At 32.4% G+C, this 27,112-nt stretch overlaps 2 protein-coding genes across 6 annotated transcripts in view; one reads left to right on the top strand and one right to left on the bottom strand.

Moving 5' to 3' along the window:
• Positions 1-78: 78 nt before the first annotated feature.
• Positions 79-17,987, top strand: LOC148623481 (uncharacterized). Its single transcript, XM_088565317.1, has 4 exons — positions 79-265; positions 12,641-12,701; positions 15,116-15,219; positions 15,789-17,987. Exons 1-4 carry the CDS (start codon positions 104-106, stop codon positions 15,933-15,935), a joined length of 474 nt encoding a protein of 157 aa, XP_088421443.1. The 5' UTR covers positions 79-103; the 3' UTR covers positions 15,936-17,987.
• Positions 17,988-20,103: 2,116 nt separating this feature from the next.
• Positions 20,104-27,112, bottom strand: part of LOC148623482 (hapless 2-like) — a 43,382-nt gene continuing 36,373 nt past the window's right edge. For all 5 annotated transcript variants that reach the window (XM_088565309.1, XM_088565312.1, XM_088565311.1 and 2 more), the window contains 3 exons: positions 25,427-25,518; positions 24,644-24,730; positions 20,104-21,916 (listed from right to left, as the gene is read on the bottom strand). In XM_088565309.1, the coding sequence (XP_088421435.1) occupies positions 21,740-21,916; positions 24,644-24,730; positions 25,427-25,518 (356 nt within the window). In that variant the 3' untranslated portion in view covers positions 20,104-21,739. The remainder of the gene's footprint in view (positions 21,917-24,643; positions 24,731-25,426; positions 25,519-27,112) is intronic.

Here is a 27,112-nt window from a genome sequence, read left to right on the forward strand (position 1 = left end):
ACTTCCCTATGTCTAATATAGTACTAGCATTTTCATTGGTCAAAGTAAAAATTCTGTCGAATGAAAAGTGCTCTTTCATACAGCACACTGCGAAATTGTAAATATGGCTAAAACCTATGTTTTGATAGCGTGTTTTTTGTTTATAAATCTTTCGTTAACAGAAAGCAAGTATAAACAAGTTGAGATTGAGATACTTGGGAAAAATGAAGAGGAGAATGCAAAGATTTTCTCAAATTCAGAACTGGAAGAGTTCGACGGATCTAATGTAAGTTAGCTATAACTTGTGTAAGTGTTAACATATGGTAAACTAGTCCAAATGATATTATGCCGTCTTATGGGGCTATTTTTTATTCTGCTTGGCGCTCCCCCTTTTAAATGTCAGATTAAAGGCCTCAATGGATGTCATGATTATCTGGACTAATGGCAATCTTCAATCTGTCTTGTTATCGACAGGATAACTCTCGTGTATACTGCTGTACCCTCTTTACATTGAATTTTCTATTGTTAAATATATTGTCTCTCTTGTAAATCCTCACTTGTATTTGACGGATGGTTAACTTATTACATGCCCAGATAGGGCACATTTACACTAGACTCAGCGACTTATGTCTCTTTAACATGAAGTCAGAGTTACCTGTGTTCGTCCAATTTTTTCACGGTGAAATGTGAGTCTATTTGGGACATCATTTATTCTGGTTGTTAATTGTATTTGGAGAATCACTGACCTGAGTGTGAAATTGAATCTCCTGTACTTGGCGATTGCAATACTGGTATATAAATTTGTACTGTTTTGTCATTTCCCATTTCTAACTTTTATTAACTTTTATTGATGTAGCAATGCTGACTTTGATATGAAAGACTGCAAGAGTAATCAAGGAAACCAAGGTTATAGCTGTAATCAAAAGAATGCTATCCAGGGACAAAGACCAGACATGGAAAACAGACATACACAACAAAGAACATAAATTAACTAAAATCATACATACAAAGTAACAAAAGTAAATGAGCGACTCAGACTCCACTAAAAACTGGGAGCATGAACTAGGTGCATCAATAGGGTAAGCATCCTCTGCTTTTCTAGAAACACCTGCCAAGTTGCCCATAAAAAGTCAGGTCCGGGGTAGACGAAAGAGGAAAGGAAAACTATGACATGTTGAACAAGACATTGTAAACATTGTGTTCATTTAAATTTGTAATAATAGACAACTACGTGTATATATGTATGAAGTTCGTCTAGGGTATATTTTTATACAGGAGTAAACAACGGTCTGCTTCATTGAAAGTTCAAAACCGTTTAACAAAACTTATCATTAAAATAAAGATATATGTAGGTTGTATTTGAAACATACTTTAAATAACAAATGTTTAAGAGTTAACCTGAAGCATTTTTAGCACTTGAAAACAACCAGCTGAGGATCCTCATTTGGACAACGTTTTGTGACTTGTATAATTATTACTGACAATGTTTGAAGTCCTGATTGAGAGCTTCTACTTTACAATTGTTATGTACACATTATCTCGGGACCTGTAATTTGTTTCTTTTATTTCTGGAAAAGCTGTTCAATTATTAGAACTATCAGTTCTGAACTAAAAGCGTCACCAGACTGTTTTTACAAGTCCGTCACTCAAATCAAATTACAACAGTCAATACTCTCAGAGTGTTTTATTTATGTTTATAAATAGTAAATAGTAGATCAAAAATTTTTTATTTAAATTTAAAAATAAAAAAATTATCTAAAAAAAAACTTGATTAAAATATGAAGTAATATTTCTACATGATATCTCCCACTCATTGGACGTAGCTGAAATTAAAAAAAAAAAAAAACACATCAATAAATGATGAACATGAACAAAATATATGAATAAAAAGATGATATTTTAATGACATAACTAATTTTTAATCTTAACTGGAGTGCTCCAAATTACATGAGAAACAAACAAAAAAAAAAGAATATGCATCGTATCTTACAATGAATTCCCTGTTATTCCTCATTGAATTTTACTACTATTGCAATATACAAACAGTCAGTGTTGGCTAGGCAGAATATGGGTGTTAAACACTCAAAATGTCAGTGTAACACTGAGTTTCACTCAGAGCAGACTTAAGTGTTAGAGAACCATTCCACTCTGAGTGTAGTGTACTCCTGCAACCTACTTGTAAGGCAGTGGCTCCTTGTCCACGCATTTATGGATGTGGAGCCTCTTCAGGCTAATCGGCCGGTTTGGTATGGTCTAAATGTGTAACCCATACCTGTACCAACTTTTCCCTGTACCCAAATACTACTTTGCCAATTTCTTCATTATTGCTTGATATTTCCAGCTGAAAGTTGGTACACATTTACAAAATGACATGATGGTTAGGCTAGAATTAATGATTTTTAAATTGTTTGTTGAAAAAGTAAATTTCATTAGAGTTTCAGTTTTCAAAAGGTCTAAAATGTGTAACCCGAAATTTCCGTACCCATAATCAAAGTCTGGTATTTTTTGTTATCTGTACAAATTTATGGCATATTCAACATTATATAAAGTCATAATTTTATCAAAATTTTCATTGACAATAAATTAAAATCGCATCAGACTGTATAAGATTTTGTTTTCATTCTGGATAAGATCGTGTCCTTTCTTTGCTGGTACGGGGATTGACGCTAGGTACGGTACGGAATTCAAACTCAATCACTTCTTTTTTTAAAACAATATCAAATCTTTCAAAACTTTAATCATAAGGTGAAGTTTTAACCTCTTAAAAGATAAGTTAGACAACCTCTAGCATTGCATCATTTTAGTTCTTACAAACAATAATTGAATAAGGAAACGCATATATTTGGATAATATGAGAAAGATATAACTGAAAACTCTCCCGAAAAAACAGTTCATTTGAATCCCTAATTTGTGTGAAGACTGTTTGTCCCAAAAGATTCTTGGTCCCACTCATTACATGTTTCATTGTTACCAATCATTGTCTACAGGATATTAAATTGCATGCTGATGTATGTTGAAGTCCATAGTGTGTATTTTTTTTTCTGTGTATGATGTACATGTAAATTGTGCTATAACATTAACAGGTACAAATGTAGATTACCAAAAATTCCAAAAAAGATTTTTCCTGAAGTATGTACTAAAATGTAGTTCAGCACTGCTGGTAAAATTGGGTGCAAGTCAAATCGGCACCAGAAATGTTTAAATTTGGACCTGGTTAAATCAGCACTACAATGACCATAATGATATGGTAAGAGATGTAACTGTTTTTATAATCTTGAACAAATGTTTAATTAAATAAGGAGTTCTTGTTTAGAGGGAGATACAGCCTTTTTTGGCTATTGTAAGCATTATATGAGCACTATTTTACTGTTTTCTGTAACCAATTGTTTATCATGATTAATAACAACCTTAAATTTAGTAACTGTAAGCGTTTTTTCGTTATGAAAATTACCGTAAACCTTAATAGGTTATTGCATTATTTATCCTCGTAATTAAAAATGGCGTGGAATTTTATCACAGCTCTACAGTCAGGACTTTTTTTACCTTTTTTATTATATTTATTCACATGATCATCTTGTTGTTTAGAAGAAACGGTAATATCTACTTATTGGGTAATGATAATATTTGACAATGAGAAAATGTTTAGGGACGACAAGTTTTACAGTTGTCACAATCATTTTAGTAGTTTAACTTATTGTCAAACTGCTTAAAGAAATATGTGTTACGGATATTACAAACTGTATTCAAAATATCAACATTTGTTTACACATTTTCAAAGATTAGTTTACTGTTATGATTTTTAGGTTACCGTTACCGCTGTTTTGCCTAATTTTTTACTGTTATTTGTTATAAAGGGTACCCAATCCACACCCCATACATGACTGATTTTTTTTTAAATTGCAAATATTTGTAAAAAATGATCTTTAAAAAAATACCTACAGAAAAAATGTTTAAAATCCCTTCAAAAGATCTAAAATGAATTTCTCTTATTCGTTCGAGAGATACATAGCTCTAAGTCTTCTGCATTCCCAGAGTTACTTAAAGGGCAACACTCATTGTTAATCATGTGCATTCTAGAAAGGTACATGTACATTGTTTATGTATTTGTTTAAAGAAATATAATTGGTTCTTGCAAGCAGCATTAGGCAAGATGACAAGTCTACAAGTAGAAATTCAAGAAAGCTTACCTACCAATTTTTACTAAAGTTATTAACAATGCTGATAGAATGATAAATTACTCTTTGTAGTACCATCATGTATAAGACCTTGTCAGTACATAGTACCAAAATAGAAGTTCCTGTCCCCAACATTGTCCATAATAGTGTGCATCTCCAATGAATAGGTCAACAGATCTCTCAAGATATTCAATATCTTAACAAATGTATTGTGCGTTAACAAAACAAAAGATCGTGTGTTTAGAATTTTAAAAATATATCTACAATGTTATTAGAAAGAAACCAATTAAAGCGTATGGAAACAATCTTTGGAAAATAAATATGTGGAATTAATGTGCACTGGTTCATTTCTGATTGTTCAATGTCCTATATATACTGATTTAATGCTGAGACTGTTTTAGTGTCTGACATCCAATCACTAGGGATGTTTAGAGTGTCATATTTTACATTAATAATGTTGACAGTACATTTGTCACTGTTTACAGACGGTTGATTGTTTCGGCTAATATAATTTTGAGAGTCAAATGATCAGGTATATGCTTCAGATCATATTCTCCTGTAAGGGACAAGACAATAATCAGCAACGGACTTGCCTCTAGTTGATACAAATGTAAAGTAATTTTTTTATGCTTTTTGGTCATTTAGTATACAACAGTTTATATTATATTGCTCAATAATTCACACATAATATTTCAGGGTAGGAGTTATTTTTATAGTCAGTCAGACAAAATACTATCTATAAAGTGTTCATGGTCTCTATGACTACATTGGCCAAATACTTGGAAATCCAACTCAACTAATAAATAGCAATGTAGTGAAATTATCATAAAATCTTGCATTGCTTGCTTAGCAATTGGTTAACTTTAATTACAATAATGTAATTTACTATATATACATGTAATGTAACCAAATAAAATCAATCTTGAACAAAAGGATTGAACTGTCAGATTTAATTTCTTGCATGTATAAAACCTAAACACCAAAAGTTTAGTTTCCAATCTATTCAGCTAAAGTAATAGTTTTGTAGATATTGAACTTAAAATCCCTTATCATAGCAGCCATGGAAAAATGAATACATATATCTACATTTTTTATGTTTTCTGTTTTATCTGTCTAGTCTTAAACCCTGCCTTGCATTTATTTTGATATCCGATAGATTATTGGTTTGAATAATCTTGTATATTTTTAAAGTACTGATTTGACCTAGTCCCAATTTTGCAGGATGCCAATTTGACTAAAAACCCAACTGTGGATATAACCAGGTACTGATTTAACTAGAATTTGGTAAAATGACCTCTAAACTTCTATTTGAAGAATACTAACAGTTTCTAGATCTATCAGTAATGATTATGAAGTAAATTTAACCTGTACACATCACTGAATAACCTAATTTAACATGTACACATCAGTGGATAACCAAATGAAACCTGTACACATCACTGGATAACTTAATGATCCTGTACACATCACTGGATAACCTAATGAAACCTGTACACATCACTGGATAACTTAATGAAACCTGTACACATCACCGGATAACCTAATGATCCTGTACACATCACTGGATAACCTAATGAAACCTGTACACATCACTGGATAACTTAATGTAACATGTACACATCACTGGATAACCTAATGAAACCTGTACAAATCACTGGATAACCTAATGTAACATGTACAAATCACTGGATAACCTAATGTAACCTGTACACATCACTGGATAGCTTAATGTAATCTGTGCACATCACTGGATAACCTAATATAACCTGTACACATCACTGAATAACCTAATGTAATCTGTGCACATCACTGGATAACCTAATATAATCTGTACACATCACTGAATAACCTAATGTTATCTGTGCACATCACTGGATAACCTAATATAACCTGTACACATCACTGGATAAGTTAATGAAACCTGTACACATCACTGGATAACTTAATGACCCTGTACACATCACTGGATAACCTTATGTAACCTGTACACATTACTGGATAACTTAATGAAACCTGTACACATCACTGGATAACCTAATGAAACCCTGTACACATCACTGGATAACTTAATGAAACCTGTACACATCACTGGATAACCTAATGGAACTGGTACACATCACTGTATAACTTAATGATCCAGTACACATCACTGGATAACATAATGAAACATGTACACATTACTGGATAACCTTATGTAACCTGTACACATCATTGGATAACCTTATGTAACCTGTACACATCACTGGATGACCTTATGTAACCTGTACACATTACTGGATAACCTAATGAAACATGTATACATTACTGGATAACCTTATGTAACCTGTAGACATCACTGGATAACCTTATGTAACCTGTACACATCACTGGATCACCTTATGTAACCTGTACACATCACTGGAAAACCAGTATGAAACATGAACACATCACTGGATATCCTAATATAACCTGTACACATCACTGGATAACTTAATGAAGCCTGTACACATCACTGGATAACCTAATAGAACCTGTACACATCACTGGATAACTTAATGATCCTGTACACATCACTGGATAACCTAATGGAACCTGTACACATCACTGTATAACCTAATGATCCAGTACACATCACTGGATAACATAATGAAACCCTGTACACATCAGTGTATAACTTAATGATCCAGTACACATCACTGGATAACATAATGAAACCCTGTACACATCACTGGATAACTTAGTGAAACCTGTACACATCACTGGATAACTTAGTGAAACCTGTACACATCACTGGATAACCTTATGTAACCTGTACACATCACTGGATAACCTAATGAAACATGTACACATTACTGGATAACCTTATGTAACCTGTACACATCACTGGATAACCTTATGTAACCTGTGCACATCACTGGATGACCTTATGTAACCTGTGCACATCACTGGAAAACCAGTATGAAACATGTACACATCACTGGATAACCTAATGTAACCTGTACACATCACTGGATAATGATCCTGTACAAATCACTGCATAACCTTATGTAACCAGTACAAATCACTGGATAACCTAATGTAAACTAAATATGATACAAATGTCTACTAAACATGTGCCACACCACTAAAAGCTTGTAGTTTCCAGTGAACTTTGACTAATTTCATAAACTGGAGCTATTCAGAAGATAGACTTAACAAGTGGTGCCTGCTTGTATTTATATCATACAAAAATTAAGGGAGGCCTCAATCCATCGTACATATGTAGTTTCTCCAACTTTTTCTTCGTCACAGTCAAGTGATGTACATGTGTAAGGCATGGCATGTGAGACTTGACCAATGGTACATACATGTATAATTATAGATTAATTCATAGCCTTTCTAACATAAACCTTGTTATCAGCCCAATATCTTGATATTGACCCAAAGGCTTTAACCCAAAGACAAATATATTTCTATAAACTAAAGCATTTGAAATGATGTTAAAAATGGAGTTAATTGGTGGGAAAATGTTCTATTAAAATGCATGGAATTTTTTTTTTTTTTTAATATTGCAAGAAAATTAGTTTTGTGATCCCCAATTTTCATTTTGAAATATGAAAGAATGTCAGTTAAGAATTAAGTGTTCTTTATTTAAAGTCTTAAGAAAATTGACTGACCAGTTTTTTTTTAGAAGTTTGCGAAATATTGGAAATTCCCTATAGAATCCATATGAATGTTGTGAAATATCAGCTTTAATAAGGCTCAATTATCTCAAGTTAGGTGAACTAAGTTTATTTACATTAAAATTTTAAAATATGTTCATTCAGGGTCATCTTTGTGAAAAATTAGGACATTTTATCTACTAGAAGAATTAGGTACATTGTATGACCTACCGTAACCTAAGGTGCAAGGAATTAATTAACCAATTCAGGTAGATCACAGTATGATATCTAATACATACAACATCTTTTCTTGACATTTTGCAAATTTTAAAGAAAATGTTATTTTGAAATATAATGCGAATTTATAACAAGAATTAAAAAAAAAATATCTTTAGAGTCATAAAGAATTTAGAATAAGTATTTTAAAAAAATTTCTATGAACTTGGTTTTTTTATTGTTTGAAAAATTAAAGTAAAAAATATTAGATATTATCTGCCTTAAATAACTGTATTGTTTATTAATAGTTGCTTAGCTTTATACAAGGGGATCAGGTGGTTTATACAAGGGGATCAGGTGCTTTTTATACAGGTTGTAATAGAGATCTTGAAATAATAGCCTCCCCTAGAATGTGAATTTTTCAAAGTTACAGTTCTTTGTTACACAGTGTTTGAAATTAGTGGTAGACCGATAGACTAAATTCTAGTAATTTGTTACACATTCAACAGAAAATTTCATGAAAATTTCCTGTAGGTCTACGATGAAATAATATTAAGTTGAACACTGCTAGCACTACCAATACTGTTTTTCTTTTTAAGCAGGTGCTTTCCTTTGAATTTAGAACTGGAACCATCACCTTACATTTAAGTATCAACCTCTGTGAATCTGTGCTTTTTCATAAAACCATCGACAAAGTTTAAGGGTATATAAAATCACTCAAAATTTTTGGAAAATAACTCAAAAACATTTTCACCAACTTTTATGAAACTTTGGTGAATTGTTCATCTTTTTGACGTAAGCTCCCTTTCAATTTTTATAAGTTTCAGATTTATTATTTCCGTGTTATGAATTTTGTACTTAAAAAAGAGTTTATCAAGTTTTCGCACAATAACTCAAAAACACTTGCATTAACTTTGATGAATTGTACATATCTATTGAAGTAAGCTCCCATCTGATTTGTATAAATGTCAAATTTTATGTTTTTGTTTTATGAAATTTTACTATGTAAAAAAGGTGGAAATGGTCAAGGAAATTTTATTCGTTGAAAAATCGTTGCAAACAGACCATTTGTTATGATGATCGACTAATACATATAAAAGGTACCTGGTAATCTTGTCAGAAAAGTGTGTTTTGAACAAGATAGAAATGTATGGGTGAAAAATCAAGACAACAAACTTAGTTAAACTTGAGGTAGCCTTGATAGTGCCAATTTTTTTGTGCATTTTTTATTTACTTTTTTTTTTGAGGAGGGGGGGGGGGTATTTGACAAGGCTCACAGTATTTCTAGTTGATCATACAAATTCATTAAAAGCATAAGGACAAGTTAAAAAGACCATAGGCGTATCATGTGCTAAAAGCGCAGCTCTTTATTGCATATATTTCCAAAACCGTTTAACCAAATTCTGACTTGGATTAAAGTGTTCACACTGATGAGATCTATCTGTGATGTAATTTTGGTGAAAATCTGTTGGAGTTATTGTCCTTTTTTTGATGTTTTTTGCTGTTTTATAATGCCCCCGCGACAAACTGTAGGGGGGGGCATATTACTTTACCCCTGTCGGTCCGTTCGTCATTACGTCTGTTGTGCCGTCCGTCTGGATTACACATGATCATGGCTTGTCCGGCAATCTCCTTGTACAGTTTTTGAACTACATCTAAAAAATTTTACAGGATATTTCTACACATGTTGAAGGTGTGTAGGGCCAAAGGATTTTGATTTTCATGAAATATTACGGAAATTGGTAATAGTTACACTTAGTCATTTTACTCAGAAATAGGGCTATATGGTTTGTCCGGCTATCTCCTTGTACAGTTTTTGAACTACATCTAAAATATTTTACAGATATTTATACACATAATGAAGATGTGCAGGGCCAAAGGATTTTGAAATTTCGTGAAATTTTACGGAAATTGGTGATAGTTACACGAAGTCATTTTACTCAGAAACAGGGCTATATGGCTTGTCCGGCTATCTCCTTGTACAGTTTTTGAACTACATCTAAAATATTTTACAGGATATTTATACACATAATGAAGGTGTGCAGGGTCAAAGGATTTTTATTTTCGTGAAGTATTATGGAAATTTGTGATAGTTACACTTTGTTATTTTACTCAGAAATATATGGATCATGGCTTGTCCGGCTATCTCCTCATACAGTTTTTGAACTACATCTAAAATATTTTACAGGATATTTCTACACATGATGAAGGTGTGCAAGGTCAAAGGATTTTGATTTTTTGTGAAATATTATGGAAATTGGTGATGGACTTAGTCATTTTCATCAGAAATAGGGTTATATGGCTTGTATCTCTTCATCTAAAATATTTTTAGCAGGATGTTTCTACACATAATGATGGTGTGCAAGGTCATAGGATCTTGATTTTCATGAAATATTACGGAACTGGGTGATAGTTAGACTTTGTTATTTTTGTCACAAATATATCTCAAGCAACAAAGTTAGGGATTTGTTATGGGGGGGGGGAGGTATTAACATTTTTTTATGTGTCCATTAATATGTCCATAGGTCCTCTTTTTCTCATCGCAACTAGTCTGACACTACCAAACAGAATTTCATGACACTATGTGGCCAGGATATAATATGTAGATATGCATATATTTAGGAATTTCTGATTCCCAAATTGATCCCTAGACCATGAGTACCACAAGTCTTGGAAGGATTTCTGAATCTACAAACCATGTCTTCATACAAAAATAAACATGTTCCTAATTTGGCAAATCCAGCGTGCAGGGGCATCATTAGTGTCTTACAGACACATTTGATTTACTAAAAAAAAAATCACTACTAACAAATGAGGCGGGGGCTCCTGTGATAAACAGGCCTTCTAGTTATATTATTACTTTCAAAAATCTCCTCAGAAACAACTATACAGAATTTGATGAAAGTCGGTATTACTGTTTTTATGGTATCCTGAACAAAATGATTGCTTGGATTTTTAATTAGTGAAAAAACATGGCTGCCATTACAGAAAAGAAGAACATAGGGATCAGACAGTTTTTTTTGCATATATCTCCAAAGTTTAACCTATTCTGACATGGGATTAAAGTGTTCATCATGATAAGATCTATCAGTGATGTTATTTTGGTAAACTTCTGTTGACCTGAGTTATTGCTTTTTTTGGACCTTTTTAACTGTTTTTGATGTTATTACTTTAAAAAATCTTCTTCTCAGAAACTACTATACAGAATTCAATGAAAGTTGGTATTACTGTCTTTTAGGGTATCTTTCTTCATTAAAAAAAAAATGGCCGTCATTACTAAAAATAGAACATAGCGGTCAAAATGTTCTTTTTACCATTTTATTACCATTTTCACCAGCTGCTCATATCCTATCATCTAGGGAGCTAGGTGTTTTAAGTTGAATAGTGATAATGAAAGATCATTCTAGACGGCCATTTGCCCGCTAATTTTTATACATGCTTTAATTGGTTTATATAGTAAACATGGTCACATGATATGAATGGTGATGATGAACATTTTGGATAGCCATGGTTTAACTTCATTTTATGTTCTTTTTCAGCAAATGTATACTGGGCTAATGCTCCCTCAGACCTGATGGAATGAAAGGGCATAGGGGGAGTCCTGCCCAAATTTTTACAGAGGTTCTAGAAACACTTTGAATGCATTTCCAACATCTTACAGTGCCTTAGGTACTCTTTTGAACTTACAGCATTCATTAATATATGCTCATTTTTAGCAATTTTCATCAAACATGGTAACAAAGCACGATACCTTTACTTTGTTTATAGGGTTAAGTTTGTCAGCTGAGCGATTCAGGCTTTTTGAGAGCCTTTTGTTTATAACACATTTAATTTGTAAAGCTTTCTTTGTAGATACATGTATACATTCAGTGTTCTAGCTAGGATTTGAAGATAGAGGGGTGCAGAGAAGAGAGCACTTTAACGTGTAGCATGCTTTTTCAACAGGGACAATGTTGAGTTGATTGTTTTTATGTGCATTACAAAAGCTGACAAAGCATTACATAATAATACAACATGTACCTACATCTATTCAACAAGTAACACAATATATTTTATATTTCAGAATGAAGCAATTTAAGAAATTTACATCATTATATTAAATGAAATGTTCATGAAAGTCACTCTGTTGCTATGATTACACAATGTTAACCAGTCTTCTTCTGGACCATGAATTATCTCCCTTTTAATCTCTGTTCTCCAGTTCTTTCTTTGTTAAAACAATAACTTAAAAGTTCAGAAAAATATTTGTCCAAAGAAGATAGCATCTAGTATAACAAGTCAAAACTAAGGAAAAAATTAACAATAATTAGTGTGTGTTTGTCACAGGTTTTCCCTTGACAACAAAAACTTTTTTCAAAGAATATTTACACGATTATAGGCTTAGTGCATTCTAAGGAAAAAAACATCTCAGAAGGGGGAAAAAAGCCAAAATCAGAAAACTTCTAAATGGGAAAAATGTAAAAAATAAATACAAAAACACACAGTAGTAGGAAATCCATTCCTATTGAAATTTATGTAACATGGTTTTATCTCCATTTGAAGTGAGTGGTGTTATCTGATTGTCAGTCTAGTTATTGCTGCAAATATTAGTCTTGTTCATTTTGTTGCTGGCAAGAAAAAATAATATTAATTGTTACTTAATTTTTTCAGTCTGACCAACCAGTTTACCTTGCCATACGTGGTGTTGTTTTTGATGTTACAGCAGGAAAAGGTAACTGTAAAAAAATTGAAACAAAAGTTAGAATAATGTGCAGTTCAATGACATGTTCATTGAGAGTAGCAATTTTCGACGACACTCATTTTCATTTGATAATATATGTTACTTTGTTGCACAACCTCTAAAAACCTTGTAGTACAAGTTGTATATATCACCCAAAGATAAATTTAACATATATGCACTTGATCGAGAAAAATATGCTTTCTATAGTAGTTTAAGTAAAAGGAATTGCCAAGTACTTTATATAGCTACATGTAGCTGTGCAAAATATCAGTGAGTATATAGGACCAAATGAATTAAAAATTCTGTCTTGATTTAGGCCACTGCTATTTTATTGTTATTATTTTTGAGTTCCTCTTTTAAAAATGCTGAAAAATTTTGAGTATTAATGAATCATTTACTGAATTCAGAATTTGATAATGGCAACATTTGTTTATTGTTCACCTCTCTCATCCATAATGATTACAGTTCACATACACAATGTATGTTTTCTTAAACTTCCCACCATGTCCTGTAGTATACTTACAGTATGATTGACACATGTTTGTTGCTGAGATCCCTGTTCTAATCTATTAGTATATCTACACTTTGATTGACTCATGTTTTTTGCAGAGTTCCCTCTACTTAAACTTCCCACTATGTGCCATAGTATATCTTCAGTATGATTGACACATGGTTTGTGCTGAAATCTTTCCACTTAAACTTCCCACCACGTCCCGTAATATATCTTCAGTATGATTGACACATGTTTTTTGCTGAGATCCTTTTTCTTAAACTTCCCACCATGTCCAGTAGTATATCTACAGTATGATTGACACATGTTTTGTGCTGAGATCCCTTTTCTTAAACTTCCCACCATGTCCAGTAGTATATCTGCAGTATGATTGATGCTTTTTTTTTATTATTGATATCCCTCTCCTAAAACTTCCCACCATGTCCAGTAGTATATCTACAGTATGATTGACACATGTTTGTTGCTGAGATCCCTGTTCTCATCTATTAGTATATCTACACTTTGATTGACTCATGTTTTTTGCTGAGATTCCTTTTCTTAAACTTCCCACCATGTCCAGTAGTATATCTACAGTATGATTGACACATGTTTTGTGCTGAGATCCCTTTTCTTAAACTTCCCACCATGTCCAGTAGTATATCTGCAGTATGATTGACACATGTTTTGTGCTGAGATCCCTTTTCTTAAACTTCCCACCATGTCCAGTAGTATATCTACAGTATGATTGACACATGTTTTGTGCTGAGATCCCTTTTCTTAAACTTCCCACCATGTCCAGTAGTATATCTGCAGTATGATTGATGCTTTTTTTTTATTATTGATATCCCTCTCCTAAAACTTCCCACCATGTCATGTAGTATATCTACAGTATGATTGACACATGTTTGTTGCTGAGATCCCTGTTCTCATCTATTAGTATATCTACACTTTGATTGACTCATGTTTTTGCTGAGATTCCTTTTCTTAAACTTCCCACCATGTCCAGTAGTATATCTACAGTATGATTGACACATGTTTTGTGCTGAGATCCCTTTTCTTAAACTTCCCACAATGTCCAGTAGTATATCTGCAGTATGATTGATGTTTTTTTTTTATTATTGAGATCCCTCTCCTAAAACTTCCCACCATGTCCAGTAGTATATCTACAGTATGATTGACACATGTTTGTTGCTGAGATCCCTGTTCTCATCTATTAGTATATCTACACTTTGATTGACTCATGTTTTTTGCTGAGATTCCTTTTCTTAAACTTCCCACCATGTCCAGTAGTATATCTACAGTATGATTGACACATGTTTTGTGCTGAGATCCCTTTTCTTAAACTTCCCACCATGTCCAGTAGTATATCTGCAGTATGATTGACACATGTTTTGTGCTGAGATCCCTTTTCTTAAACTTCCCACCATGTCCAGTAGTATATCTACAGTATGATTGACACATGTTTTGTGCTGAGATCCCTTTTCTTAAACTTCCCACCATGTCCAGTAGTATATCTGCAGTATGATTGATGTTTTTTTTTTATTATTGAGATCCCTCTCCTAAAACTTCCCACCATGTCCAGTAGTATATCTACAGTATGATTGACACATGTTTCTTGCTGAGATCCCTGTTCTCATCTATTAGTATATCTACACTTTGATTGACTCATGTTTTTTGCAGAGTTCCCTCTACTTAAACTTCCCACCATGTCCATTAGTATATCTACAGTATGATTGACACATGGTTTTTGCCGAGATTCCTCTTCTAAAACTTTCCACCATGTCCATTAGTATATCTACAGTATGATTGACACATGGTTTGTAAGACTTTGACCATGTTATGTGATATAACAAAGACATACAATTGTTCAAGTAGATAAATTTTATTGATTTGACTTCTCTATTTTATCCTACAGATTTTTATGGAAAAGGAGCAGCTTACAATAAGTTAGCAGGGAAAGATGCATCTTATGCTATAGCTAAATGGTCATTGGAAGATAAGGATATGCACCATGATCTGGTAAGATTTTCCCTCCATTATATGTTACATTACAAATGTAGGATTGATACATATTTCAGGACAAGATTAATAACATATTAAATGACATGGACATAAAACATTTGTGTATTAAAACCTTCCCTGGATTAATGAAAAAAACATTCTCTGATTTCATTGTCCCATGTAAATTGACTCCTAAGTAGTGATTGCTCATGTGATTTCTGCAGCCATTAGAGGAGACACCAAAATGACACCAAAGCCAAAGGGATGTCCTTTGCAGGAGCAATTAATATTTGTACATGTATTCTGTAGCATAAAGTTCCAAGACAGTTGCACCTAAAATTTTGGAATAATGGTCTTAAAAATAAGCTATTCTAAAGCTAAAATTTCTTTGAAATACGTTGTTCAATGATTGTGTAGCAATACAGAGAATTGAGCATTTTTTTAAATCATGACTTATTACAGAAAATAAATACAAGTTGTTGCTTTTTTTACAAGTAACTAAAGAGTAAACTGAAAGAAAGCTTCACCACAGTATAATGAAAGTAAGATGTAGTGTTAAACTTATTGTGACTTGACTTCTTTTTCAGAGTACACTGAGTGATGAAGAGTTAAAAGGCTTAGATGATGTATATTTGGGGACATACAAGAAGAAATACCCTGTGGTTGGTTACATGGAATATTTAGTAGCCAAACATGCAGACCGTGTAACAGATAGATTCAGTGGAGAACTATGATTCATTATCTACTAGGATTTTATCATGTTATCTTGTATAATTCATGGTTATATAATAGTGTATGTTAAATTTCCAAAATCAATCAAAACAAACTAAAAAGTGTCTGATTTTTTTTCATGTGTTTATTTTTGGATATTTTTTTCTAGTCAGAATCTTGTGCTGTGAATTCACTGTAAAAGGTTTTACCAAGTTGGAGTAGTATTTTTTTTCTTTCTTCTGTTAGTGATTATTTTTATGACATTCTTATTGCTATTTTTATTTAGTTACAATGTAAAAAAAAATGTTAATTTTGATATTTGAAAAATTATTTTTATACTGTCTGTGTATAGAATGTTTTGCATGATTTCAAAATGTTGAAAAGTACTTATTTTGTTAAGGGTTTTCAAATTGTATTAGACACCTCAGGTTAGTACAAATCTATATTCTTATAAATAACTGAATCTCAACCAGTATTGACTGTTAGTCAAGTTTTTTTATGCATTCCTTTTCTAATCTGTGATAATCAAGAATTTCTGTCATGGTTGTTCATATTGATTAAATTTTCATATGATATGGTGGTTGTATAGTTGTACAATATTGTATTGTTTTGTCATTGTTTTCCAAACTTAAAGTAATATGAAACAAGTTTGGGGAAAGAAAAGTTTGTCTTTTGTTATTACATATACATGAAAAAAAACCTAATTCCATTAAAAAAGGTAGTATTTAACTGCAGCACTAACTCAGCATTGGTCTTGTTTATAGTGCAATCTAATTAACTTTTGGTAATAAATCTAACATACTTGGTATGTCTTTTAAAAAGATTTCTACTTTGTTACTGGTGCTTTAAGAGATGAGTCATTGTTTGATGCCTACTGTAAAAGTAGCTGATCTTAATGAGATGTGAAATAGTGATATGACACCATAGAAATTTGGCTCAACTGGATAATTTTTCACAGATATATGGTTTTTGGATGTTAGTTAGGTTAAGCAAAATTTTGGTGGGGGTAAAAGTGTTAAACATGATGACATCTATCTATCTGTGTTCAAATTTTTGTGTATATCTGTTAAGCCATCTTGGAGTAATTGGCCTTTTGTGATTTTTTTTTCACCATTTTTAATTTTATATACTTTCAAAAATTTTCTCCTCTTACACTACTTGACCAAATAGAACCAAACTTGGTATGAATGTTCCTTTAGTGTAATGTGAAAGTACTTTAATTCATGGATACCAATTTTCATGGATTAGGGAAGAAACACAAGTTTGTGGATTCTTGAATTTGTGGTTTTGAGGTTTTGAGTATACACATTCACTGAAATCTCCTTTTTGTTGGGAACTAAAATGTGTGGTTTGGCCTATCCACGAAGATTGGTACCCCACGAACAGTAGTTCTCTCACAGTGTTCCGCATAGAACTGATGTAAGGATTTAAAAAAAAACATGGCCACTTAGTAAAAATAGAACATAGAGTTTAGACAGAAGTTTATCTCATATATCTCCAAAACTGTTAGTGTAATTAGAATTCTGATGGGGTAAAAGTCTTTAGCATGATGAGATTTTTGTGTTGTTTAATTTTCGTGTTAAGCAGTGAAGCCATGTTAAAGTTGTTTCCAACAGAAACTATTGGACAGAATTCATTGAAAGCTAATATGCATGTTCCTTAGGTTTGTGTAATAGGAATTTTATCTAAGAAAAAACATGGCTGCTTTTACAAAAATTAATATGTTGCTTATCAAGCCATGTGAGCAATTCAGGCTCTTTAGAGCCTCTAGTATGTTTTTATTTTTGTCAGGTTTTAACTTAAGTAACATCTGAAACATCTGAAAAAGGAAATACAATTGATAGTCTAATTTTGATTCAATTTGGATGTCTGTGGGTTATTACTGCTTAGTTATTCAATACTTTATTGAACTTGTTATTTTGGTGCTATGTTAAACTATGCAAATTTGTACATCCATTTTATAAAATATTGGTACATGTATACATAAATTGAAGCTGATTTTTGCTCAATCAACTGTGTTTTTTTAAAAATTTATAATCAATCTTAGTAATAAAAAGATTATTCCAAAAGTAAAAGTTTTTTTCTAGTGTTTTATGTTGATTTTACCTGCATCACCAAGGGCTGAAGCTGATTTAGGAGTTGGTTGGGTCTGTCTGTTACACTTCATCTTGTCATTAAAACTCCTCTGAAACTACTCATTAGAAATTCCTGAAACTTGGTATGTAGCAAAAACACCATATGTAATTGTGCAAATTATGATCCTTTAATTTTTATGGGAGTTATGCCTCTTTGAACTTAGAAATTTACCATTAATCATCATGTTTCAGCTTGTCATCACAACTCCTCTGAAACTACCCAACAGAATTTCATAAAACTTGGCATGTAGATGTTGTGCATTTTCATTTCTAATTTTTTTTGGAAGTTATGTTACTTTGACCATAGATATTTATTGTTAATTATCATGCATCAGCTTGTCATTGCTACTTCTTGTAAACTACTTAACTGAATTTCATGAAACTTCGTGTTTTATGTAGTTGTGAATATTATGAGGGAATTATGATTCTCTTATTTCTATGGGAATTAAGTTCCATAGTTCTGTATATCCACCCATTACACTTTTTTTTTGTCACATATTCCTCAGCAGCTATAAATCATGGCTGCGGTGTGATGCAGGTCCAGACATCAGTTGGTCTATCTTTTTTTTTTGGAACCCTTGTCTACACATATACATGATTACTCAAAAACTGAGGCAATGTACCGTATAAATTTGTGATAAATTAATGATATGATACTGTCATCACTATCATTGTGGTAAGATTACAACTATGAAATTGTAACAATATGTTTCATACCACACAAGGAATGCTGAAGTAAGTTTTGGGAATTATGATTTGTTTAGGAATTAAAGACCTAAAAGGAAGTCAAAACATATATTTCCCTAATGTCCACACAATTGCACAATTAAAGTTTTGTATATCTCTATGAAATTGTACAAGGTACAATACTTCGAAGAAAAAAACAGGTTTTTGGGGGATTGTATTGGACCATTAAGGAATTAGGGGTTAAAAACAAACATTCTTCATATTTATACAATTATTTGAGTATAAATGTGTAGATCTCCAACAAGCTGAGTAAGGGAACAATTAGATCGGTTCAATATAATTGTCAGTTTGAATACACATTTATATTTTTATTATTGTTGTTGTACTCTCTACAAAGAAAGTTAAATGATTTATCTAACCTTGTTTGCTTGCCCATGCATGTAAGCATATGTACTTTCCCTTAACAAATCAATATTGACAAAACTTTAAAAGGTATCAGAACTTTTTGTGCTAACGGGACTCTAAAGACCTCAATTTAATCAACTAAAAAAATAAAATATCCAAATGAATGATTACTTTCATCACATTGATACATTGATAGATTAAGCATTTCAAGAACATCTTTAGATTAAGAATATCAAAGAATTCCAGATAAAATCATACTAAGTTTAATTTTGGACTGTGATTGGACCAACTATATGTTGTAGAATGACACCTTGTACTACAATATCAGAGATACATACACTTTTACTCATATCAATGTCTGAACACTACTTGTCTGTGACATTAAAGTTGATAAAGGCACTGAGAACTGCATGATACCACTATACAACTATAATTTTTATATAACCACATAAAAATTGTAGCGTTTCATTGGTATGGTGCTGTCTTCCGTGTCATCATCCATAAACACTTGGTTTTTTGTGCAATAATGTAAATATTGGTAAACATGGATATTAAGAATATTGTTCCAAAATATTCTATACCACTAAGGTCATACTGGAGTTGATTTGAGGGAGAGGGTAGATATGAACTGTCTAGGAGTGAGGGGTTGAAAAGGGCCTGAAACTAGCATACTTGCACTAACTGTTCAGGGTATGATCATTGCAGTCGTATCAAGCTATGCCTTGCGACACATTTTATTTGGGTAGTATAAAATAACTAGTAATTGGTGGAATATTTTAAATATAAACAGTAAATACATGTATTGAAATTTTAAATCAATGATTAAACAATTTTGAAATTCAGGAGGAAATCACATCTTGTGTTAAATTAGGAATATACTAAGCCTTATTGTCCTTTTAGCTGTTGTAGTCTTGTTTGTTTGATATACTTTGGTTGTTTGTGGAACAAAATATGAAATAATGAATAAGTTTTTACAATTTTATTTCAAAGGACTGGTGTAAACAAATAAAATCATCAATAAAATTAATACAGTAACAACAAATTTAAGTTTATTCAAAGAATCATTTCTTAAATGACCCTAGCATTGCAACATTTTTACTGACACAACTTAGACCATAAAAATGATTTCAGTATCTCAAGTACTATACATAAAAGATAATTTATGCTACCAATCCTTCCATTCCTTTCATTAGCTGTAAAGAGAGATAACCATGCTCTACATACTGCTATGTATCCAAGATTTGGAACATTAAACTGGGATTATTACTATAGTAAACATGCAAACTGTTTTTGAATACTCTAATGCATAAAAATGTCCAAGAAAAATATTTAGTAAACTATAGACAAAAGAAATCCTTGTAAGCATGCAGTCCATTTACTTCCTACATAATAGTATGTCTTAAGACCACTACAACCAAAACAAAACAGGAAGTACATGATAAAAAACAAAAACAAAAAATACATATAGAAATTAATAGATTTATTCACTTTAAACATATTCCTAATTAGTTAAGTAGATAGTAGGATTCCAAAAAGCATTGTTTACCAAATAAATCTGTTGATAAGGTGTAGGTATATCACATCACTTTACAGACATTTTCCAAAGAGTATAAAAGAAAGCATCCATATTATTATTATTAAGATTTGAAAAGTCATTTGTTTTTTATAACTAACAACTAATAGTTAATCATTTAGTTACATAGAACTTGTAATCATTTAAGTCCATAACAGATAACAAAAATATGATCAAGGTGTTGCATGCTATGTCCTGCTAAGAATACCCTACTTAACCATGTCTGTCAAACCTGGAAAAGGGGAGACTTGGTACAAGTCATCATAAAAAAAGCAATATACCAAATATCTTAGCATTCCCTTCAAAAGGAGCTGAGAAATCTGTTATGTAAAAGTGTAACAGACAGCCCAGGTGATTGCAAAATAATCAAAGGACAATCCTTAAAAGGAAGTAGCAATTCTTGCTGTGCTAGGTATACCCCACTTGTACAGAAATTTGACATCAGACAGCTAAAAAAAATTGATACGATGTATGCTCATCTTTATAAAGCGACACAGTAAATTTGAAATCAATCCATCCATTGTCAGTCAATATTTTTGACACAAAAATGTTCATTCATATATAGCCAAACACCAAACTTGAAATCAACTCATCCATTGGGAGCTAAGATAATTGCAATGAAATTTGGACAGATAGACAGACAAGGTGATATACCACCCAACTGTGTCAACAATAAATGAACCAAACAACAAAGAACTGTAATCATAAACGACATAAACAATGATAACAATAAAACATAAACAACAATACTAAACATACATTTCCTTCAATAAAGGGAAAGTTAAAACTAACAATCATTTAAGTCACTTCTACAAACATGTATAATTTTAAAGATTCAGCAGTTTATCAAATGCAGAGTTTAATATCATGCCTAAGAACTTGTGATTTTACTATGGTTTCATGTTTTGTTCAATACTAACAAAGATGGTGTCACATCTCTAGTGAAATATTTTACTATTTATGCTGTAAACTTTCTGATCAGCAGTAAGTAATGTGACAGGTCAAGTGGAACGTTTTATTATATATGCTATAAACTGTCTGATGAGCGGTAAGTAATGTAAGTATTTAAACATGGAAAAAGTGGTTCTGTTGTTATAAACTGATGAACAGCAGTGGCATTTAAATCTGTACTGTACAGTAAAGGATGAACTATCTGTTCAGGAATGTTTAACTTCATTGTTCTTCCATCTTTATTCTCATTCATCTAAAAAAAATCAGTAAATGAGTTGAACAATTAGAGCAAAGGACATACATAATGAACAGTTTTCAATGGATTTTTCTGGTGTACAGTTTTCAAAGTTTTTTTTCCCTGACGCTAAGTTACCAATGATTTTTCCTAGTGTACAGTTTTTAATGTCTTTTTTTCATTCCTTGTGTATAGTTTTCAAGGTTTTTTTTTCTTTCCTTGTGTACAGTTTTCAATGTATTTTTTCTTTCTTTGTGTACAGTTTTCAATGTTATTTTTTCTTTCCTTGTGTACAGTTTTCAATGTCTTTTTTCATTCCTTGTGTACAGTTTTCAATGTCTTTTTTTCTTTCCTTGTGTACAGTTTTCAATGTTATTTTTTCTTTCCTTGTGTACAGTTTTCAATGTTATTTTTTCTTTCCTTAAGTACAGTTTTCAATGTCTTTTTTTTTTCTTTCCTTGTGTACAGTTTTCAATGTTTTTTTTTCTTTCCTTGTGTACAGTTTTCAATGCCTTTTTTACTTTCCTTGTGTACAGTTTGCAATGTCTTTTTTTCTTCCCTTGTGTACAGTTTTCAATGTCTCTTTTTCTATCCTTGTGTACAGTTTTCAATGTCTTTTTTTCTTTCCTTGAGTACAGTTTTCAGTGTTTTTTTCTTGTTGCAGTTTTTAATAAATGGCCTTTTTTCCTAATGGATAGTTTCCATTGGTTTTTCCTACTGTACAGTTTTCATTCATAGATTTTTCAATTTTCAATGATTGTTCTTCAGTGGATTACAGTATTTTTGAGATTATCTCATGTGTATAAGATCAGTGACAATTAAAACTGTTTATACAGTAAAGATCCAACTATCTATGGTTTATCCTAGTATAAAGTTTTCAATGATTTTCCCTGGTGTACAGTTTTCAATAATAAAGTCCATGTTACACTTATGAAAACTCCTTACTCCGTTATGAAAAATAAAATACTTACCAGGATGCAGCTGGATATGACAGTAGAGGTCAAACCAGGAGAATACCTTTGTTGCTATCTTTTTAATGATAATTTTCTAACAGTGAAAATAGTCAAATTTTGCCCTCCAAAGGCAATTAATTTTATAAGGAATAAGCAGTGGACTTCTATAAGTATGCCTTGTCATATAAAAAGATCTACCAGTATTCACAACCAATCCCAGCCTGACTTTGGTGGTATCAAACGTTAGCTTCTTTCTGGTCCCTAATTCCATAATGGTGGTGCCATATAACCCAAAAAATATATACCAAACTTTTTTATGGTTTGAAGCCTTCTTGTAAAATTTTATCAAGATCCACCCACTAATACCAGTATATAAGTCATTGCATGAAAAACCAAGTGTCTATGAATTATGAAGAAGACAACAGAGACGACAGCACCATACCATTTAAGGACCACATAGCAGGTGCATAATGTCATTATAAACTTTTATTTCCTGAAAAATTCATAAGTTTAATAAAAATCCATCTAGTAGTTTAGGTGGTGATACAAAAGTGTGATGAAAGGTTAGAATGACAAAAGACAAGGAAGCAAGATATTGTCGCAAATTTGAATAAAAAGCTTTGCCTAGCACAGTATGATACAACTGCAGTGGTTGAACCCTGAACAGTTGGGGCAAGTGTGGACACAAAATTATTTTTGTCACACTTAAGTAGTTCCAATTTATTATGGACAGAACATATGGTTTGGACAAGATATTGCACAAAATTTTAAATACAATTAAAAAGTTTATTTTATTGGGTGTGACCCCTTTGACCCCTTATCACTCGAAAACCGTAAGAGATATCTGAAACTGATTAAAAAATGCAGACTTGGACATTTATGAGGAATCAGACCAAAAATGAAAATGATCGGTTTTCAGGTGTGGCCCCTTTGACCCTTATAACTAGAAAACTGTAAGAGATATCTAAAATCTGACTTCAAAAATGCAGCAGGGATTTTTATGATGAATCCAACAAAAAAAAATATTTTGAAATCACACCAAAAATAAAAAAATGTTGATTTTTTATGATGTGGCCCCTTTGACCCCTTATACCTCAAAAACCGTAAGATATATCTGAAATCTAACTGAAAAATTAAGGCAGAGATTTTTGTGAGGAACCTATCAAAATAAATTTCTGGATACATTTATTTACCAGAATTTAATAAGGAATACAAAAAAAAAAGAACGATTGAAATAAAAAAGAAAACAAACATTCTATATGGGTTTTAATAAAACATCTATTTTTAACCCTTTTCTAATAGGTAGGGGCCCAAGTCCAATTTAATAATGAACCTTCCTTAATTATTTAGAAAAATCATATCATAACAATATCAGAACAACTACAACTAAAGATATCACAAGACAACAATGCCGACTGCGGCATAACATTATATGACAGCAAATTTTTTGCAGTCGCATAAAAAGTCCCTTTTTGTAAGCTTCCACATAAAGAATTATGTGATACCCTCCAAAAAGTTGTCTGCCCTGACAGTTTCCAGATAATAAATTTAGAAAACAAAGAAGGGTCTTTTTTCAACTGTACAGTTGTTGAGTATCATAATATACATATCAAGTTTGAACTTCAATTTTATCAGATTATTAACACAAAAGTAATGGCTATTTTTTACGTTTTTTTTACCCCTCCCCCCCCCCCCCAAAAAAAAAATGTTTTGTAATGTGACAGGGTATCATTTAATGTTCCATTAGATACCCTACTTCTAAGTGTAGATGTGTAGATATACTTATTCCTACCTGTATATTGAAAGGTCCCAGTTCAAACCTGTATCTTCTTCCATTTCTTCTCAATATACCACATAAACTGTAACATTTTCCTGAATTCTGTCAAATATAAAGCAAAATTCATTACTCATAATTTCATTTTAAAACATTTGGAATTTCAGCTAATATTGTCTACATTAATGTGTTACAGTCAACTATACCCCCCTCATAAGGTTAAAATGTACAGTATATACATATACAAAAAAAGTAAGTGTCAAGCTAAGGGAAATAGAAATATTTTTGGGCAACCCAACCTCTACTTAGTAGCTTTTGTGTAAGTGGCTCAGCTTTATTCAGAAAATTAGTATAACGACCCTAATTTCTAGAAAACATATGAGTTGTGAGATCATTCAATTAACGTGCACATCAGAATGCCTATTCTAGAGAATTAAAATGGAGTGATATATTAAATCTTAAGCCGTCAGTTGGATTATCTCCCCTTCTGACAAAAATAATACTCCTTCAAGCAAATTTACATATGACATCAAACCTTACTGTAAAATTTCATTAAAATCCCTTGTGAGGTTAAGAGGACTTACAGGTTAAATCTTTAAGTTGGATTATCTTCCTTTGGGGTCTACCAATAATAATTTCATTCCTTCATGAACACCTACATATGATGCACAACCTTACAATGAACTTTTAATAAGTGTGGAGACAGACAGACAAACAGGACAATTCCTACTTTTATACCTCTATTTTTAGTGGGTATAATAAAGAAATTATATTCCCAGTCTGAATCATCAAATATCATACCTTAAGTACTTCTGATTCCCTTTGGTAATTGAAGAAAACATGGTCCAGTTTAAGAAGGTCTTGTATAGGGAGCTTCTTATTCAGACTTTTACCTAAATAAATGTATGAATAATTGTTAAAAGGGAAACTGTTTGTGTTAGAAGTTAGATGATTTCTCTTGCTTTTATGATAGGACAAATTAAAGGGGTTAATCTATCGATATTCAATGTTTTTGAAAACAAATAGATATTCTTACAATTAGGAAAAAAAATAATGTTTTTTTTTCTGCTTGAACAGTCATGGAAGAACAAAAAAAAATGAACATATAGACAAAATTAGTCAAAATGGCTCAAACTGTGGAAATGCTCAGTTAAGCCAGTTCCTTTGCCTAATATAAACTGGTGAAATGCTCAGCTAAGCAAGTTCCTTAGCTCAAACTGGGGAAATGCTCAGTCAAACCAGTTCCTTACCCCAAACTGGGGAAATGCTCAGCTAAGCCAATTCCTTAGCCTATTAAACTGTGCAAATGCTCAGTTAAGCCAGTTCCTTAGCCTAATATAAACTGGTGAAATGTTCAGCTAAGCCAGTTCCTCAGCCCAAACTGGAAATGCTCAGCTGGCCAGTTCCTTAGCCTAATATGAACTTGTGAAATGCTCAGCTGGCCAGTTCCTTAGCCTAATATAAACTGGTGAAATGCTCAGCTAAGCCAGTTCCTTAGCTCAAACTGGGGAAATTCTCAGCTAAAGCAGTTCCTTAGCCCAAACTGTGGAAATGCTCAGCTGGCCAGTTCCTTAGCCTAATATGAACTTGTGAAATGCTCAGCTGGCCAGTTCCTTAGCCTAATATAAACTGGTGAAATGCTCAGCTAAGCCAGTTCCTTAGCCCAAACTGGGGAAATTCTCAGCTAAGCCAGTTCCTTAGCCTATTATAAACTGTGGAAATGTTCAGCTAAGCCAATTCCTTAGCCCAAACTGTGGAAATGCTCGGTTAAGATAGTTCCTTAGCCCAAAACTGGTGAAATGCTCATCTAAGCCAGTTCCTTAGCCCAAACTGGGGAATGCTCAGCTGGCCAGTTCCTAAGCCTAATATAACTTGGGGAAATGCTCAGCCAAGCCAGTTCCCTAGCCCAAACTGAGGAAATGCTCAGCTAAGCCAATGCCTTAGCCTATTAAACTGTGGAAATGCTCAGCTAAGCCAGTTCCTTAGCCTAATATAAACTGTGGAAATGCTCAGTTAAGCCAGTTCCTTAGCCCAAACTGGTGAAATGCTCATCTAAGCAAGTTCCTTAGCCAAAACTGGGGAAATGCTCAGCTGGTCAGTTCCTTAGCCTATTATAAACTGGGGAAATGCTCAGTTAAGCCAGTTCCTTAGCCAAAACTGGGGAATGCTCAGCTGGCCAGTTCCTTAGCCTAATAAAAACTGGGGAAATGCTCAGCCAAGCCAGTTCCTTAGCCCAAACTGGGGAAATGCTCAGCTTAGCCAGTTCCTTAGCTCAAACTGGGGAAATGCTCAGCTGGCCAGTTCCTTAGCCTTCACTTGAAAAATATTGTATTTATATATTCACATGATTAACATAACTACTCTGCCTACCAAGATAAAAAGAAAATATGTCCCAAATACTGATTTTCAGGCAGGAGTGATCACAACACATTCCATTTGATCACTAGCAATTACAAATAAAATACTTGCTACTTTCATGATACCAAA

Source organism: Perna viridis, chromosome 2, assembly GCF_037379345.1.
Source record: "Perna viridis isolate PV_CMFRI_1.1 ecotype Kerala chromosome 2, ASM3737934v1, whole genome shotgun sequence".
Classification (NCBI taxonomy): domain Eukaryota; kingdom Metazoa; phylum Mollusca; class Bivalvia; order Mytilida; family Mytilidae; genus Perna; species Perna viridis.